At 54.2% G+C, this 15,666-nt stretch overlaps 6 protein-coding genes across 7 annotated transcripts; 4 read left to right on the top strand and 2 right to left on the bottom strand.

The window, feature by feature from the left end:
* Positions 1–13: 13 nt before the first annotated feature.
* On the bottom strand, positions 14–5,280 carry H257_15875 (hypothetical protein; the record flags this gene model as incomplete). Its single annotated transcript, XM_009844142.1, has 9 exons — positions 14–2,152; positions 2,245–2,340; positions 2,430–2,509; positions 2,574–2,836; positions 3,436–3,563; positions 3,619–4,072; positions 4,151–4,281; positions 4,346–4,751; positions 4,805–5,280. The coding sequence occupies 9 exons, from the start codon at positions 5,278–5,280 to the stop codon at positions 14–16; spliced, it is 4,173 nt and encodes a 1,390-aa protein (XP_009842444.1).
* Positions 5,281–5,536: 256 nt separating this feature from the next.
* H257_15874 lies at positions 5,537–6,913 on the top strand. 2 transcript variants are annotated; one of them, XM_009844140.1, is made up of 7 exons: positions 5,537–5,715; positions 5,768–5,910; positions 5,997–6,054; positions 6,171–6,217; positions 6,308–6,407; positions 6,477–6,571; positions 6,636–6,913. In XM_009844140.1, the coding sequence occupies exons 1-7, from the start codon at positions 5,583–5,585 to the stop codon at positions 6,741–6,743; spliced, it is 684 nt and encodes a 227-aa protein (XP_009842442.1). In that variant the 5' UTR covers positions 5,537–5,582; the 3' UTR covers positions 6,744–6,913. The 2 variants fall into 2 exon arrangements, with proteins under 2 accessions (XP_009842442.1, XP_009842443.1); XM_009844141.1 differs by having other exon boundaries at positions 5,986–6,054.
* Positions 6,914–7,231: 318 nt separating this feature from the next.
* H257_15873 (hypothetical protein) lies at positions 7,232–7,886 on the top strand. The gene is made up of 2 exons (XM_009844139.1): positions 7,232–7,585; positions 7,652–7,886. The coding sequence occupies exons 1-2, from the start codon at positions 7,317–7,319 to the stop codon at positions 7,743–7,745; spliced, it is 363 nt and encodes a 120-aa protein (XP_009842441.1). The 5' UTR covers positions 7,232–7,316; the 3' UTR covers positions 7,746–7,886.
* Positions 7,887–8,167: 281 nt separating this feature from the next.
* Positions 8,168–8,874, bottom strand: H257_15872 (AP-2 complex subunit sigma-1). Its single transcript, XM_009844138.1, has 3 exons — positions 8,833–8,874; positions 8,445–8,771; positions 8,168–8,393 (listed from the first exon to the last, which is right to left on the bottom strand). Exons 1-3 carry the CDS (start codon positions 8,833–8,835, stop codon positions 8,292–8,294), a joined length of 432 nt encoding a protein of 143 aa, XP_009842440.1. The 5' UTR covers positions 8,836–8,874; the 3' UTR covers positions 8,168–8,291.
* A 410-nt stretch (positions 8,875–9,284) lies between these two features.
* On the top strand, positions 9,285–11,626 carry H257_15871 (hypothetical protein). Its single transcript, XM_009844137.1, has 11 exons — positions 9,285–9,354; positions 9,403–9,483; positions 9,551–9,639; positions 9,701–9,818; positions 9,864–10,019; positions 10,069–10,419; positions 10,471–10,609; positions 10,668–10,796; positions 10,854–11,019; positions 11,070–11,351; positions 11,415–11,626. Exons 1-11 carry the CDS (start codon positions 9,337–9,339, stop codon positions 11,476–11,478), a joined length of 1,593 nt encoding a protein of 530 aa, XP_009842439.1. The 5' UTR covers positions 9,285–9,336; the 3' UTR covers positions 11,479–11,626.
* Positions 11,627–12,047: 421 nt separating this feature from the next.
* On the top strand, positions 12,048–15,623 carry H257_15870 (hypothetical protein). The gene has a single exon (XM_009844136.1). It carries the CDS (start codon positions 12,085–12,087, stop codon positions 15,529–15,531), a length of 3,447 nt encoding a protein of 1,148 aa, XP_009842438.1. The 5' UTR covers positions 12,048–12,084; the 3' UTR covers positions 15,532–15,623.
* Positions 15,624–15,666: the final 43 nt, after the last annotated feature.

The raw sequence follows: 15,666 nt of genomic DNA, 5'->3' as shown, positions 1-15,666 counted from the left end.
GGATCCTAACATCCTATTGCCTCCTTCGCTTGGGGCGGAACCCTACAACTTCGTCGTCGTCGTCACCTTGAGCAATGTCGTCCTCGTCCTTGGACGTTGTCGCAGTAGCACTTTCATCGATGGGCTTTCGCTTGCGGGAAGGGGATGATTCTTCCTCTTGTTCATCGCGAGCACTCCTCGATGGCTCTTCGTCACTGTCTTCGCCATAATTCAAATCCACCACCACTTTACTGCGCGTGGACCGTCGTGTCGGCGTGACGTGGCTCTTCTTGCCGCTAGCAGTCTTGGACGGAGGTGTTTTGGTCGGTTGCTTCGAAGGTTGTGCGGCGGCGTCGTTGTCGCTGTCGTCGTCGCTTTCCTTCTTTGATGGCGTCGGCGTAGCAGCCGCGTGTGCTTTGTTGCTAAATGCCTGCGTGTCCTTCTCTTTGGCTGCACTGGTTGGTTTCGCCGCCGCCCGAGGTTTGCGCGCCTTGGGGGACTGTTGTCGGCCAAACGACTGGGGAGGTGGCGTGCCCCGTGGGTCGTTTTCGTCGGCTTCGTCGTCCGACAGGTTGCGCGACCGACGGGTCGTGGTCGTCCACCGAGGGCTGGTCCCTTCGTCGTCGGACAAGTTGTCTCGAGCCCGCTTGAGCGTCGCCGCTGGCTTGGGCGGCGCCACGACCAAGTCCTTTTCCCCGCTCAAGAGCGCTTCCATGTCGGCCACCGCCGGGTCGAGTCGGATGTCTTCGTCGTCCCCGCCTTGTTTGGCGGCAAAAAGTTTAACAAAGTGGCCGTGCAGCGCCTTCGTTCCAGCCTTGTCCAATCTGGCCAGGTACGGCTTTAACGCAGCTAGAAACGAGCCGTTTTCAGGCGTTTCTAGCCCGTACCGTAAGCCTTCCGACATAAATTTCAACAAGCTGCCCCGAACACTCGCCGGGACCTTTGTGCCCAAACTCTGGTTGAGGACTTTGGCCAAGTCGACGGTAGCGGTCGGGGACGAAGCCTCCTCGAACGACTGCTGCAGCGACAGCATTTGGATCTCCAAGTACTTGACGACTGACACGCCCATCAGACGCTTGCCGAACGCCTTCACAAGCGGCTGGAATGCATCGCTGGTCATTTGCTGGAGCACGGACGCCGCCTGCCGCTTGTTTTGGGGGTTGCACAGGGACGTACACGCCAGCGCGACGACCACCCTGTCTCGGACCCCGTCGTTTCCATCGTCTTCTTGTTCCATGATGCGCTCGTAGTATGCCTGCGACAGCATGAGCAAGTTCTTGTGCGGCTGGTAGGCCAAGCGGTTGAAGGGGGCGACCGCAGCTTCGAAGCGCTGGGCGCACAGACACCGCAAGTCGCTCAGCAGCAAAAACGCCGTTTCATGGAGTCCATTGACGTACGGAATCTGGTCGTCCGTGAGCTCGAGCTCGGGGGTGTCGAGCACGTGGTCGGTGAACGGCGTCACAGGTTCACTCAGGTGCACCGAGAGGAGGCGGAACAGCAGGACGTCCAGGACGTCGCGGCGCTTTACAAACGCATCCATGGCAGTGGTCAATGCATCGTCAACGGGCGAAGAAACGTCTTCGATCGCATCGAATAGCGGCACCGACGACCACAGAAACTCCTTGAACAGGATGTGGGCGGCGTACCGGACACACGACGACGACAGCCGGGGGCCGGCGACGTCGAGCAAGTTGGTGCGCTCCGTCACAAGGGCCACGAGCGCCGCGGGGACATTCCCGACGACCTCGACGTCTTTCACGTTGATGTACCCGCTGAGAAAGTGGAGCCGCGCGAGCCACGCTTGCAGGGCAAACTCCGAGTCTTTCGTTTTCGTGTCTTGGGCCAGCAACGCTGTGGTGTGGTCGATGGCGTCGCGCATGAGTTCCTGCTCGAGCACGGCCGCTTGCCGGGTCAGCGCCGTCTTGGATGCCGTCAAGCCATGGATGCAGCGCGACAGCTCCTCGAGGAAGCGCTCGTCCGAGTGCGTCGAGTACGCATGCTTCAGCCGCCCGAGTAGGTCCTCCACGTGCTTCTTGTGCTGGTTCATGATGGTCGCGTCGTCCCAGTCCAACGTCGACACCAGCTGCAGCAGCAGACACAACTTGGCCGGCTCTGACTGGAACCGCAGCATCAACGTCGGGATTTCGCGGCAAAAGAACACTGTCATCGGTTCCTACAATACCATGTGTATTGTCAACAGATATGGTTACAATATGTATTCGACGAGTATTAAAGTGACAAGAGGCACTAAACTGCACACTGTACCGAATCGTCGCCTCTTTTTTGGCGCGGTTTCTTGGACGTCGCGCCGGCTGCCACGAGTTGTTTCACCACGCCCGTCAACAATCGAATCAAGAGTGTCTACGTAGAAAAAACTATCAGCCTTGTTCCATATATAAAGATATATATATATAGACACCAGAAATATAAATATATATGGTTTTGGGTACCTGCTGATGACTTGACAACGACGGTTCGTGCGTGTCCGAGCCCAATAACACCGTGAGCAGTCGCCAGTTGGACAACACCTCTACACAAAATACCGACATCATCGACACGCCCCACGGGTATATATGAAGAACAAGTGTCCGTACGGCAATCTTCGTTATCCCAGAACGCAGACACGAGCCAGTCGATGCTGTCGTCGTTGTCCTTGTCGTTGTATTCTTCTGCGAACTCGACCAGGGCCACCGCCTGCACGATCAGCTGGGCCTCCGTCATGTCGTCGTCGGTCACTCCAAATGCGTCGTACTGCAAGCATACGAACTCTGCCGCCGACCGACGGATGCGACTGTCTGCGTCAAACACCAAGCGCTCCACGACCGTCAAGTCGCTTTCCCCGTCCAGCAGGTTCAGTCTACGTCCCCAAGTAAGTACACATGATACTGTATAACGATAGATAGATATATATGTATATAATGTATGTATATGGTCAAGTCGATTCAATCCATTTGGAACGTGCTCAATGAGGAGCATCAAATCGACCGATCGACCAATCCATACCCACAGCATGAATCAAGTGGCCATATAACAAACATACAGACACGCAGTACAACAACGCAATCGATGGAGTTGGTGAATCATATCAGCACACAAAGATCCACATTTTGGCTAAATTAGCACAATACACCTATCCACAATCACAATACATACACGACGACGCATGCAGGTAATAAGACCCCCACGTAGGTAGGTACTTGTAGTTAACGCAATAGGTACTTGTAGTTAACGCAACAGGTCCTTGTAGTTAACGCAATAGGTCCTTGTAGTTAACGCAATAGGTACTTGTAATTAACGCAATAGGTACTTGTAATTAACGCAATAGGTACTTGTAGTTAATGCAATAGGTACTTGTAGTTAACGCAATAGGTACTTGTTGTTACGACAATAGATAGATAGGGAGGGGTACAATAACCACAGTCCCCACATACAAGAATGATAAAAAATGAGCCATACCGGTCAATCTTGGCGATGAGCTCCACGATACTCAGCACCACGTCGTCGTCAACGTCGTCGCACATTTCCAGGTATCGTCGCATGAATCGAGACGTGAACAGCGCCAACTTGTCGGCATTGTCTTCGTGCTAACTCATTTGCGACAGGGTTCAATCTTTTGATGTAACAATCTCGTAGAAGTACCGAGTAGATCGTTTGGAGGGCATTCACGACCGCGACGCGCACTTTGGCCGACTTGTCGTTGAGCATCCAGCCCAGAAACTTGAGGTAATTGTCGACGAGAAACTCTTCCGGGAGCGTATGAATCCAATGGCCCAGAGTTTGCACAGACTCGAGGCGGAGCTCTGGCATCGTGTCGCGGTACCGGTGTACCACCACGCCATTGAACAACGACGTCAAGTACGTCTGGGTGTTGGCCAGCTGCTCGTCGTACGTGCCTTTGAGCTCGAGCAGTCGCGCCAGCTTGGGGTTGTTCTTCTTGGACGACTTCGGCGTCTTGGATGTGTCGGCAACTGCGGCACATTGCCGGTTGATCGGGACCAGTTGGTCGGTGAGTTGGCGGGCGCGGGCGACCAACGCGTTGCCGATCGCGTACGCAGCAAATGTTGTCGTGTGCCGGATGGCGCGGACTTCCGAGCTAGACGACGTAATACGAGTGTGATGAAGGGTTGTGTAGGTTGGTTGGTTGATAGGTTCTGTGTGTGTAAATGAGTACCTCGAAAGAGAGTTGAGCCAGTCCACGACCTTCTCGACGATGTCCGTGTTGTGAATGAGGTCGCTGTCCCAGCACTCTTCAATCCATTGTCCCCAAAACGTGGCAAACGAGTCTTTGAATTTCCGAAATCCCTAAGCACGTTCAACATGTATGTTGAGATTCGAGGGATGGGCTACGGATGGTAGGTTATAGTACCTTGACCTTGGACGCGAGTGGGTACACCAACTGATTGGACGCCTGCAAACTCACAACCACCGTGTCGACGAACGACATCAAGTCGAGCTCGTCCAAGTCGTCTTGTTCTTCGACGCAGATCGACGTGGACCCACATGCGTTCATGATGAAGTTGATCAGTTCGCGGGACGCGGCGTCTGCACTCGCCTCGAAGCGGCTGCGCCACTCGCGCACCAGGGTCGCCATATTCGCCGAGCCCGACTTAACAGCCTCGTATAGCATGAATTCACCCTCGTCGTCGTCGTCGTTGGCTTCAGTGTCGACTTGCTTGACTGTTTTCTTCGATTGAGGTTGAGGCTTGCCAGCATGGACACTGAGCGTTCGTTTAGTAGGACGAGGCGGGCGACCAGATGGTGTTTTGCTTTGACTACGCCATGATGGGTGAACGTGAGATTGAGAAATAAGGGTAAAAGGACGTACGAGGACGTATCAGCTGGTGACTCGGCGTCTCGTTTCGAAGCCGCCACTGATGGCGACGTGTACAATGGGGTAGGATTGTGTGCACGTGCACTGCGACGCTGGGGGACTGCTGGGGCAGGCGTGGACTCGTTGCCTTCTTCAACCTCAGCGCCAGGAGTCGCCTTTTCCTGTTCGACGTCGTGTTCGTTATCGCTCTCATTTGCAGGAGTAGATGCGGGACGTTTCCCTTTAGCTCGACGCATCGTCTTCGCTGGCGGAGTTTTCGATCCAGATTCATCGTCGGACGCGACTTTGGGGGCATCCCCTTCGGTCGAATTCGGCGCACCGTTGCCGTCGTCCTCTGTCGCGTTCAATCCTTCACTGCTTGCTGCGGATGCAGTCACTTGGTCTTCCTGGGTATCATCAATCCCTTCCACTTCGTCGTCGTCTACACTCTTCGCATCGTCACTCGGTTTCTTGGGGTCGCGCCGTGGCATGTTCCCCAGAGTTGCCGCCTTCAGGAATGATTCAAAATGGTCTCGCAACTTTACATGTTTTTTTAATTCCTATCCATTCTGGATACAAATATCAAATATAAATATAGCAAGAATTCAAAATTGAATGATTCCATACAGAGGCCAAGGTATTTTGGGATTAGGCGCCAAACTTATTTCACTCACGCTATTTAGCGATTCACACTATTCAATGAAAATACTTACTCAAAGCACCCACTATATAGTGTATTGATAGTACCAAAGATCGCAATCAAATCACACCCATCGCAACAGCCACCACCGGCATGTGGACGCCAGCCGTGATATCTGTGCTCGCTCTACTTCCTTTTTGCGCACCATCATCGACAAGCTTCGAAGCAAGCAGTCCCGCTCCACCTCAATTCCCCCTTCAGTTTGAAGCCGACTTGGAGATCACAGGTACAGGTCGCCCACCCCTCCACAACCTTGCATGACCTGTGCTTGTTTGCAGCGCATTTGCTCGATGCCACCGTCGCATATCCACCGTCGTTGCGCAAAATGAAGATCCGCTACGACTACACACAAGGGCTTGCACGGGCAGACATTCTAGCTGGCTACGACAAGGGCAAATCGTACATTCGTCGATATGACACGGTTGGTTCAATGGTTCATGCATGCTGCAACATGCATGGTATCTTTCAGGAAGTGGCATCATACTCAAGCAAGAAGGCGTTACGTAGAAGCAAGAGTACAAGGTCAAGTACGGCAAATACGCCAACTGCGAACGCGCCTACCTTGGTACGTCAAGCGTTGCACTTGTCGCTGTTGAAATCGCCAGCAACGTGCCACGCCATCTCGATCTTTTATGACGAACGCTGGCTAGTGTATGCATTCACGCGCCTTGCTATGTGTAGGCGAAACCATGCCACGACCGGAACTACCTCAAGAGTTGGTGTACAAGGTACGACTACTACGAATCATCGAGTACTATTTTGTAGTAGTAGTAGTAATATTTGGATTCTTATCGACAACACATACACGTTTTGTGCAGGGAAACGAGAACGTTTTGGGCCAAGAGTGTGAGCTGTGGACATACAGCATCCCTCACACGGTGCTTCGCGTCAATGTGTACAACAGCATCGAAAGCCACGGTAATGTTATCTCCCCCTACCTTCCATGAGCCATCACGCTCCAAGTTGATGGTCTTGTTTGCTTTGAAGCGCCGATTCGATTGACCCAAGAAAGCGAAACGGACGGTGGCGACTGGGCACCCATCATAACGTACGACCTGGTCAACGTCAAACTCGAGCCTCAGGTGCGACTAACTGAACGCCAGCTGTGACAACGTTTTTGGCTCATCAAAGTACACTGTCGCGTAGAACCCCACGTCGTTTGACATTCCCGGTGGCTACACCCACGATACATGCACGAGGAGTGTCGTGGGGTTTCCGTACATCCACATCTTCGATCACTATGCTCGGTTCTAGGACTCTAACTTTGTCCTGACAAGTCAAGTGATACCTAAGCAGCTGTCTTGTGTGAATGCCAATGTGTGTATTATTGTTAACGTTATGGGCGATATATCGAGGTGGAGCATTGTAGTCCGCAGAGTAACAAGCTACAGTACAGTTGATGCATGCATCCCCTCGTCACCTTGCTGGAAATCAGTGCCTACACATCGCAAGCTTCGATGGCTATCATACTTGCCATTGTCCAAGCTACATTCTCATGCTTCTTCCCTTCGTTAGACTTTGGTGGCGCAGGTGCTTTCATTCCCAAACAACGTGGCTGCACGCGTACCTTGCGTCCGACTAGCGGACCTCGCCATGGTTTTTTTGATGTCGAAACGGTCGAACGCGATCCGGATAATCGATTTCCTCCGGATATCCAGGACTCGATGGGGATTGGTCATATTTTCAGCCAATTAGAGAATAACGGGTTGTGATTGGCTGGGATACAAATTTAGCGTTTGAGGGCCAAACGAATGGTTGGTTCGTGTGGGGACTGGCCAGTAACATCCAAACAAACAAGTACTCTGCCAATTCGAGAAGATAAGCAACATGGTCAAGAACGTCCGCATCACCTACCGCCGCCGTCACTCGTACGCCACCAAGTCCAACCGCATTGTGCCGGTCAAGACCCCCGGCGGCAAGCTCGTCGCTCACTACGTGAAGAAGCACTCCCACGGCCCCAAGTGCGGTGACTGCAAGCAAGCGCTTAAGGGCATCAAGCACCTCGCGTCCAAGGCTTACAAGAACATTGCCAAGTCCGAAAAGACCGTGTCCCGTGCCTACGGCGGCTCCCGCTGCGCTGGTTGCGTGCGCCAACGGTACGATTCCATTCGATTCTCATCACAGGTCCTCGACGTCTCATGGGGGGTGGATCATGGTTGTAGTATCGTGCGCGCGTTCCTCATCGAAGAGCAAAAGATCGTGAAGAAGGTCTTGTTGGAAAAGTTGTCCAAGAAGAAGTCGGAAAAGACTGCTTAAACCTATGGGTCCCGATCACTCTTGTTGGTGGCTCGGGAATTGACCTGCGCTAGTTTCTTATCTTTCACTTGATAAAGCACCTATCTTCTTGCAAGTGGCAAAGTACCCTTATGTTTTTTCCAAAGAGCATCTTGTTTATCTTGTCGTCGTCTGATGGGGCAGGTGTAAGATGGTCGATTTCGATGCAGGACGACGGCGGCGCCGCCGGTGACGTGACAGGTCCAACAGGGAAAGGTGCTGCGATGGGCATGATGAGTGCACTGTAGAATTTTCGTGGTTGGGATTGCGACAAAGTGTAGGGACTGTGTAGTGTAGTGGCTGTGTTGACACCTCCTCTTGGGAAAATGAACATGCAAAGCTATGACATGCCGCATTCCGCCTTCTTTGTGACCCGAGGAACAGAAGGAAGGACTTCGTTTACAGTGGACATGCTCAGTGTTAACGACGCTGGTGGTGGTATGGAAGCAAGTGAAGTGGTTGAATCTCCTTTACGACTGTGAGCTACTTAATGCTAGCGAATCAAGGAAGCACGGTCATGACGGAAACCTATTCCAGCTTTTCGAGCTCACGGATGCGATCCAGCATTTCGCGCTTGCTCGTTTCTTGGACTTCACCCCCAAGGATGTACTCGTCGAGCATCGAATACACCTACGCAGCATGGAGTCATCAACCATGTCATTGCTCGTGGTCATGCGATACCTTGTTGAAATTGAACACAATGTCGAGCTCACATACGTTGGAAAACTGCTGGTCCAATAGCTCCACGAACAAGTGGATTGTTTCCAGGCACAAGAGCTCGTTCGCATGCAGATCCACGCCCACGATGAAGAATAGACCAGCGTAGCGTCGGTAAATCAGCTTGTACGAGCGGAACTCAATGAAATTCGTGTGCTTTGCATCGCGAGCCACCACAAGTCGGTGGATCTCTGATTCCAAGCGCGGCTTCTCGAGGTCGGGTGGCGGGGGCACGTACCACTTGGAGAGACGGGTCTTCCCCTGTCGGTTTTGCAGTAGGAAGAAGCGAATCTGCATGATGATCAGACACAGCATGGTCATGGACCCATGAGAAGACTAGCAATTCCCGTACCATTCTGAAGGCTCTCAGTGGCGAAGAAGCGAATGACGAAAATCATCCAACAGATGAGCGTCGAGATTGTGAAACGTCAATAATTATAAAGCATACTTTGCCACTCCCCCTACAAAAATGGAGTGGTGTTAAAAATCATTTTATATTATTACCTCCAGCAGAAGATCGGATCTTTGGCAGTCGCAAGATCCATTTTATCCGGATATGTGCATGGTGACATGAATTGAGCAAAAAGGGCAACTTGGCGGCCAAGTGAGCAACGCATCAGCTCCTTTGGCAAACACTTCTAAGTTCACGATGGACTTCACTGCGCGCTGTACTATCGATTACTGATACGCAAGTCCTGGTGACAGCTAGTTCTGGGACTGCTATTATGTTCTTGCTCCACGTTTGACAAGCGAAAAATTGCTGTCGGTCGCCGCTCTATCAATCAAGCCACAGCTAAATATAGCCTTGGAGGACACATTCTGCCAAGGAACTTTATCGTTTGGCAACTGTGTTGCGATGAAGAAAGCGAAAGGAGTACGTGGTTGCCTCGCGGACAATGGTGATAGCTGATGACGCGAGTAGAAAATCAAGTTTTGTGCGCAGTCCCTTCAGGCCAAGTTTGCCCTTCGGCGCATGTACATGAGCGGCGTCGACCTTTCCCAGGTACAAATCGCCGCCGTCAGCATGACATTGAGCTCACTTTAGCTCACATCCATGCCTTCCTACACAGCAACAATTGGAATTCGTCGTCGACTTTTTGGAACGGGAGACAATTGTGCATCGAATGCAATGGTGGCAACGGCTCACACATACCGAACGGTAAAGTAACACGACCAATTCGAAGCGGAATTTTGTGTCACACGGTTTTGGCATAAATTAGCTTGGCCCTGGCAAAAGACATCAAGCTCAAGTACGTGCACAAGGGCGAGACCGTGGACATTCGCACCAACGAGCTCAAAGTGTCATACGTGGTGCTTCGAGGTAGCGCCGAGGGCTACGTACGTTGGGTTTGTTTCAATGCAAAAGATCACTCTTGGTGTTAGATTCTCGACCGCCCCAACCAAGTGCCAGTGCACCTACGGGACGGATCTGTGTTTGGCAACCTTCATTTCAATAATGCAGTCCACGCCCATACGAGTCACGTGGGATGGGTCGGCGACCCCACTGGCACTAGCGGCCCCAAGTCCAAGTTCCAAAAGGCAGGATGTTTCTTTCATTGTTTTGTGAAGGGGTTCACAATGTATGTAGGTGGTGCTACGGGGGCCCGTGGACTGCTTGGTGCTGTCGGCAGAGAATCTCGTCGAATCCGCCACCGCGCTGGCCCACGTCACCACACACAACTGCCTCCATCTGTTTGGCATGTCCATATTAGAGCCATACGTACGGTATCGATCGTTTGACGCCGGCGCAACCATTGTGCATCAAGGAGACGCCAAGAGCAACTTTTACATCATTGTCCAAGGCACGGCCAAAGCGACGTTCAAAGACGACTCGATTGTCGCCGCGGACCGCCCGGTCGTGTCGTCCCTCCAACTCCCCGGCGCCAGCCCCCGCGCCCCCTACCCCAAAGAATTGGAAGTCGCGATCTTGGGCCCACAGGTACTTTATACATTCGACCCCACTCCACTCATTGATTGGTCCGTGGTGTAGTCGTACGTCGGGGACATCTCCAGCCTCTTTGACCTTCCCGAGCCAGTGACTGTGAAATGCACCACGGATGTCGACGCCGTGTACTTTATGCTCGACGAGCTCTACGAAGCGCTCAAGCCATTTCCTACCGTCCACCACCGTACACTCAGTCTTGCTACCGGTAGATCGCCAATCTCATTGTGATTGGCCGGATATAGGCATGCAATACGTGGCCTTCCGCACGCTGGAATTCATCGTCGAGCGACTGCAGCTACTGTTTGGCATGGCGTGGTCTTCCCACTCGAAAACGCACGACACCCTCACGACCGCCCTGGCCGACTTTCATCGTCCGTTACAATTGCCTTTTGACCAATGTTGGGCCAATATGTTTACTTACTTGATAGTCCCCCCACTTCCCCCGCTCTCGAACGACGAAGTGCCCGTGGCAGACGCGCCAGCCTCGTTGAAACCTGGTTCCCCCACGACAAAATCCATGTCTCCACAACGTCAGTCGCCCAAGAAACTTCCAACAGCGACGTCAACGGACCCTGGGTTCCAGCATGTTCAAGTGTACGAGAGATCGAGTCAGAACGGTGGAGTCCTGACAGAAGTTCATGTAGAGATACAAGGGACATGACCCCCATAGAACCTACAAAGGACATGATATTGGCCATGCACAGCATGCACTCGTCATTTCGAAAGTCGGCCGCGTCCACGATGCTTGTCCAGCCGCCACTGCTTCAACCCACCGACTACCTGCAGTTTCGGCAGCAGGACCCTCACTCCACCACAGCCCCATTGCCTCCATGTATTCCGCCGCCGCGAAAAGCTAAAGCGAAACGAACCACCAACCAACTCTTCCTCTTTCCGACCATGACCAAGCAAAGGCAATATCATACGCGGTACTGTACCGTCTTCCTTATCTACGTGGTTTGTATGGGGTGGTTGATATAGATGCTCTGTAGGAGCCTGCCCTTGCTGCAAAAGTGCTCGGGCATTGAAACTCCGTGGTGTCAACCTCAAAAGTAAACAGCAAGCCCCCTAACGTCAAGTGTGCGTTCCTTGGTCAAAATACGTGGCGATTTGTCGTAAAACCAGGCCTTCTGTCTGATTTGGTTTTTTAGACTTACGAGAAGGTTAAACGTATAAAACCATCTCAACTAAATGCACATCATCATCACGGAGCTACGTTAGAAGCATTCTCAATTTGCTGTAATGCAAAGTCTCTCGTTCCAAGATTGCACTAGATTTTTGGGATACAAGACTACAAGGCCACTGGAGGTTGTGTTGTGGAACTCAGTGGGAATCCTGATTGAGTTAAATATAAAACGCATCGCGTGTAATTTGACTGCCAGCTATGTTAAGAACGTGTCATGCTAAGAACGATAGTCCAATGATTGGTGGTCCTCAGAACGGCAATTTGATTGGCCAATGACGGAATCTCCAGGATTGGATCATCATAGTATATTTAAAATCGAGCAGTGGGCCACCACATACAAACATCAAGGTATTTGAAATCGACTCGGGTCTAATAAATAAATTCCAAAGATATCCCTGGGATTGTCTCTGACTGCACAACCAACAGATAAATAGCTGCTCAAAACCGAATTGTCGCCCAGACATCCTTATCACATCATGGGCAAGGCACAGAAAGAAAAAGCCGCCGCTAAGGCCGCCGCCTCCGCCACAATGTTCGGTCGTCCTCCTCCTCCTCCTCTTGCCCCGGTGTCCGCCTCTGCTCCTCCACGACCCACCCTCGCCGCCGCTCCGCGTGAATTCACAACGACCTCCTTCATCCCAGGCTCTGGCCCCAGCACGCCCACCGCCGCGTCTCGATCCACTTCCATCTTGTCCTCCGCTAGCGAAGACGAGCCTGATGACGATTCCTACCGCACTTTGTTGACCGACGAAGAAATCGCCGCCTTTGTGGCGTCGGACGTTCCCTCGCGCATGGACTTCGTCCAGAACCTCCTCGACAAAGTGAGCACCCCCGCGTCGCGCAGCATCCGCCAGTCCGCCATCGACGACCTGGTCAAGGCTGTCGAACTGCTCGGTGTCGGCAGCTACTCTGGCATCTTCGTGCTTAACGAAGTCCAGCGCTTCGTCACGGACAAGTCGGCCAACCAGCGCGAAGGCGGGTTGCTGCTTCTCATCGGCATGAGCAAGTGCGACTTGATCTCTTCGGCCATCGAGCCCATCCTCGTGTCTCTCTTCGTGCCCATCATGGAGCGTCACTCGGACAAGGAGCCGCAAGTGCGCGACGCCGCCGTCCGCACCGTCATGGCGCTCACCAACACGGTGTCGCCCCTCGCAACCCGCACGATCCTCGACGAAGTGTTCAAGGGCCTGACGCTCAAGGCGTGGCAGTCGAAGGCCGCGTCGTGCGATTTCCTCCGCCACTTTGCCGGTGCCGCCGCCCACGAAATCTCCAACTCGCTGCCCGAGATCATCCCACAACTGTCCAACGTCGTGTGGGACACCAAGCCCCAAGTAAAGGCGGCGGCGCTGGCCGCGCTCACTGCCACGTGCTCCACCATCACCAACGACGACGTCCTCCCCCTCGTCCCCGTCCTCGTCAACGTGATTGCCAACCCCGAGCAGTCGCTCAAAGCCATCGACAGCCTCCTCGCCACGACGTTCGTGTCCAACGTTGACGCCCCGACCCTGGCCCTAATCGCCCCGTTGCTCAACAAGGCCCTGCGCGACACGACGACCAACTCGTCGGCTCTCCGCCGCAAGGCGTCCCGCATCATTGACAGCATGTGTCGGCTGGTCTCGCGCCCCGTGGACATTGCGCCGTTCGTGCCGTTGCTGTTGCCCCAATTGGACTCTGTGATTGAACGCATTGCCGACCCCGAGGTCGCCGAAGTCGCCGCCGACGCGCGCAGCTGCCTCAAGCGTGCCGCCGGCGAAGGCCGCGCCCAAGAGGACCCGTCCAAGGCCCGCACCGCGCTCCAAGCCGCGCTCATGCAAGGGCTGCATGACGCTCTTGACATTGCCACCCACCCCGGGCTCACGGAAGTGGCGCTGCACTACATCACAGACATTTGCGCCGAACTTGTGACGATGAACCGTGGCAAGGAGTGGCGCGGGTTTGTGATGCCCTACTTGCTGCCGCACATGCAAGACGAAGATGCGGACCACGTGTGCAAAGCGCTCCGCAAAGCCGGCGGCGGGCTCGGCGACGACCGCGAAGTGTCGGTGGACCCGAACGACGTGTGCGACATCGACTTTTCATTGGCATACGGCGGCAAGATCCTGCTCCGGAACGCGCGGCTCCGTCTCACCCGCGGCCACCGCTACGGTCTCGTGGGCAAGAACGGCGTCGGCAAGACGACTCTCATGCGCAACATTGCCAACCATACGATCGAAGGCCTCCCGACGCACCTTCGCACGATTTACGTACAGCACGAAGACCAAGTGCCGGACGCCGGCTCGATGCTCGACTCGCTCTGCGCAGACCCCGATCTTGCCCACAACGACCGTCAAGCCGTGGTCAACGTGCTGTCGTCGGTCGGGTTCACGCAGGAACACTTAGACGGAACGGTTGCCGCACTCTCGGGCGGGTGGCGCATGAAGCTGTCGCTGTGCCGCGCCATGCTGTACAATGCGGACGTGCTGTTGTTGGACGAACCTACGAATCACTTGGACGTGCACGCCGTGGCGTGGCTCGTGAGCTATTTGAACTCGCTCGATACGATGACGGTGCTGCTAGTGTCCCACGACACTGGCTTCCTCGACAACGTGTGCACGGATGTGCTTCACTATGAGCAAAAGCAGCTCGTGCTGTACCCCGGCACCCTCGCCCACTTTGTGGAGATCCACCCCGAAGCCAAGCACTACTACGAACTGGCTGCGTCCGACTGCCAGTTTATCTTTCCCCAACCAGGTCGATTGGATGGGATCACGTCCACTACGCGCCGCATCCTATCGATGGAAAACTGCAGCTACACGTACCCCGGTGCAGCCAAGCCCCAGCTCCACGACGTCAACATCAAGCTGTGTCTGGCGTCCCGCGTGGCCGTGATCGGCGCCAACGGCGCCGGCAAGTCGACGCTTATCAAGATGCTGGTCCAGGAAACCTCTCCCGATAGCGGCGAGATGTGGAAGCATCACAACTTGCGCGTGGCGTACGTGGCCCAGCACTCGCTGCACCACGTGGAGCAGCACTTGGACAGCTCGCCGGTCGAGTACATCCAATGGCGGTACGGCGGCCCCGGCGGGATCGACCGCGAGCTCGACTCGCGCGTCAACCTGGCGCAAACAGACGAGGAAAAATCGCTGGTCGGCAAGTCGACTGGCCAAGTGGAGAAGATCATGTCGCGTCGGTTGGTCAAGAAGACCCTCGAGTACGAATGCAAACTCGTCAACATGACGGAGCGCCACAACAAGTTTTACACACTGGACCAGCTGATTGAAATGGGGCTGGGCAAGCTCGCCGAGTTGGAAGACATTCGCCAAGCGACGCTGGCTGGCGGTGGCGACCTCCGCTCCACGACCACCCGCGAAGTGCAAAAGCACTTGGACGACTTCAACTTGTTGGCCGAGTTTGGGACCCACGGCAAGATCCTTGGCCTCTCTGGCGGACAAAAGGTCAAGCTCGTGATCGCCGCCGCCATGTGGACGCGCCCGCACTTGCTCGTGCTGGATGAACCTACGAATTACTTGGATCGGGCGGCGCTGGGTGCCCTAGCCGACGCCATTCGCGTGTTTGCCGGCGCGTGCATTATGATTTCCCACAGCGACGAGTTTTACAACTCGCTGTGCACGGAGAAGTGGCTGGTCGAGTCGGGTCGTGTGCGCGTGATCGGGGAAGCCCAGGAGACGGAGTACCGCCTTGGCGGCGGCAAGAAGATCATGGAGGAAGAGGAAGAGGTGGACCCGTCGCGGTCGGGCTTTGGGTCGTCCAACGACAAGATGAAGGTCACAGGCGTCATCATTAACCCCAAGTCGCTCCGCGCCATGAGCACCAAGGACGTGCGCAAGATGGTCAAGTGCGCCAAGGCCGCCGGCCGGTCCATCGAAGACCACGTCGCCCAACTCACCCGCGAATCCCCCGAGTGGAAGTGGTTGCCATATTAAAATCTGGCACGTCGTCGTCTCACACTAATTTAGCACTTAGCTTCATTTTAGATATTATAACGTTACACGCATGATTGAACGTTTTCACTTACTATATTAGCTACCGCTACTTTTATATATATCGACATGATTTGC

The sequence above is a fragment of the Aphanomyces astaci genome (genome assembly GCF_000520075.1).
Source record: "Aphanomyces astaci strain APO3 unplaced genomic scaffold supercont1.76, whole genome shotgun sequence".
Classification (NCBI taxonomy): domain Eukaryota; phylum Oomycota; class Saprolegniomycetes; order Saprolegniales; family Verrucalvaceae; genus Aphanomyces; species Aphanomyces astaci.
This window is presented reverse-complemented; position numbering and strand designations above follow the sequence as displayed.

Excerpts from the sequence above, each read along its gene's own strand:
- H257_15870 (XM_009844136.1), top strand. The coding sequence starts at position 12,085 with ATGGGCAAGGCACAGAAAGAAAAAGCCGCCGCTAAGGCCGCCGCCTCC.
- H257_15872 (XM_009844138.1), bottom strand. Across the intron at positions 8,394-8,444 it reads TTGTGTTCAATTTCAACAAG|GTGTATTCGATGCTCGACGA; the intron begins GTATCGCATGAC and ends CATGCTGCGTAG.
- H257_15871 (XM_009844137.1), top strand. Across the intron at positions 9,819-9,863 it reads GAGGTAGCGCCGAGGGCTAC|ATTCTCGACCGCCCCAACCA; the intron begins GTACGTTGGGTT and ends TCTTGGTGTTAG. Across the intron at positions 11,020-11,069 it reads GGGTTCCAGCATGTTCAAGT|AGATACAAGGGACATGACCC; the intron begins GTACGAGAGATC and ends AAGTTCATGTAG.
- H257_15873 (XM_009844139.1), top strand. The coding sequence starts at position 7,317 with ATGGTCAAGAACGTCCGCATCACCTACCGCCGCCGTCACTCGTACGCC. Across the intron at positions 7,586-7,651 it reads GCTGGTTGCGTGCGCCAACG|TATCGTGCGCGCGTTCCTCA; the intron begins GTACGATTCCAT and ends TCATGGTTGTAG.
- H257_15874 (XM_009844140.1), top strand. The coding sequence starts at position 5,583 with ATGTGGACGCCAGCCGTGATATCTGTGCTCGCTCTACTTCCTTTTTGC. Across the intron at positions 6,218-6,307 it reads CTCAAGAGTTGGTGTACAAG|GGAAACGAGAACGTTTTGGG; the intron begins GTACGACTACTA and ends CGTTTTGTGCAG. Across the intron at positions 6,408-6,476 it reads CAACAGCATCGAAAGCCACG|CGCCGATTCGATTGACCCAA; the intron begins GTAATGTTATCT and ends TTTGCTTTGAAG.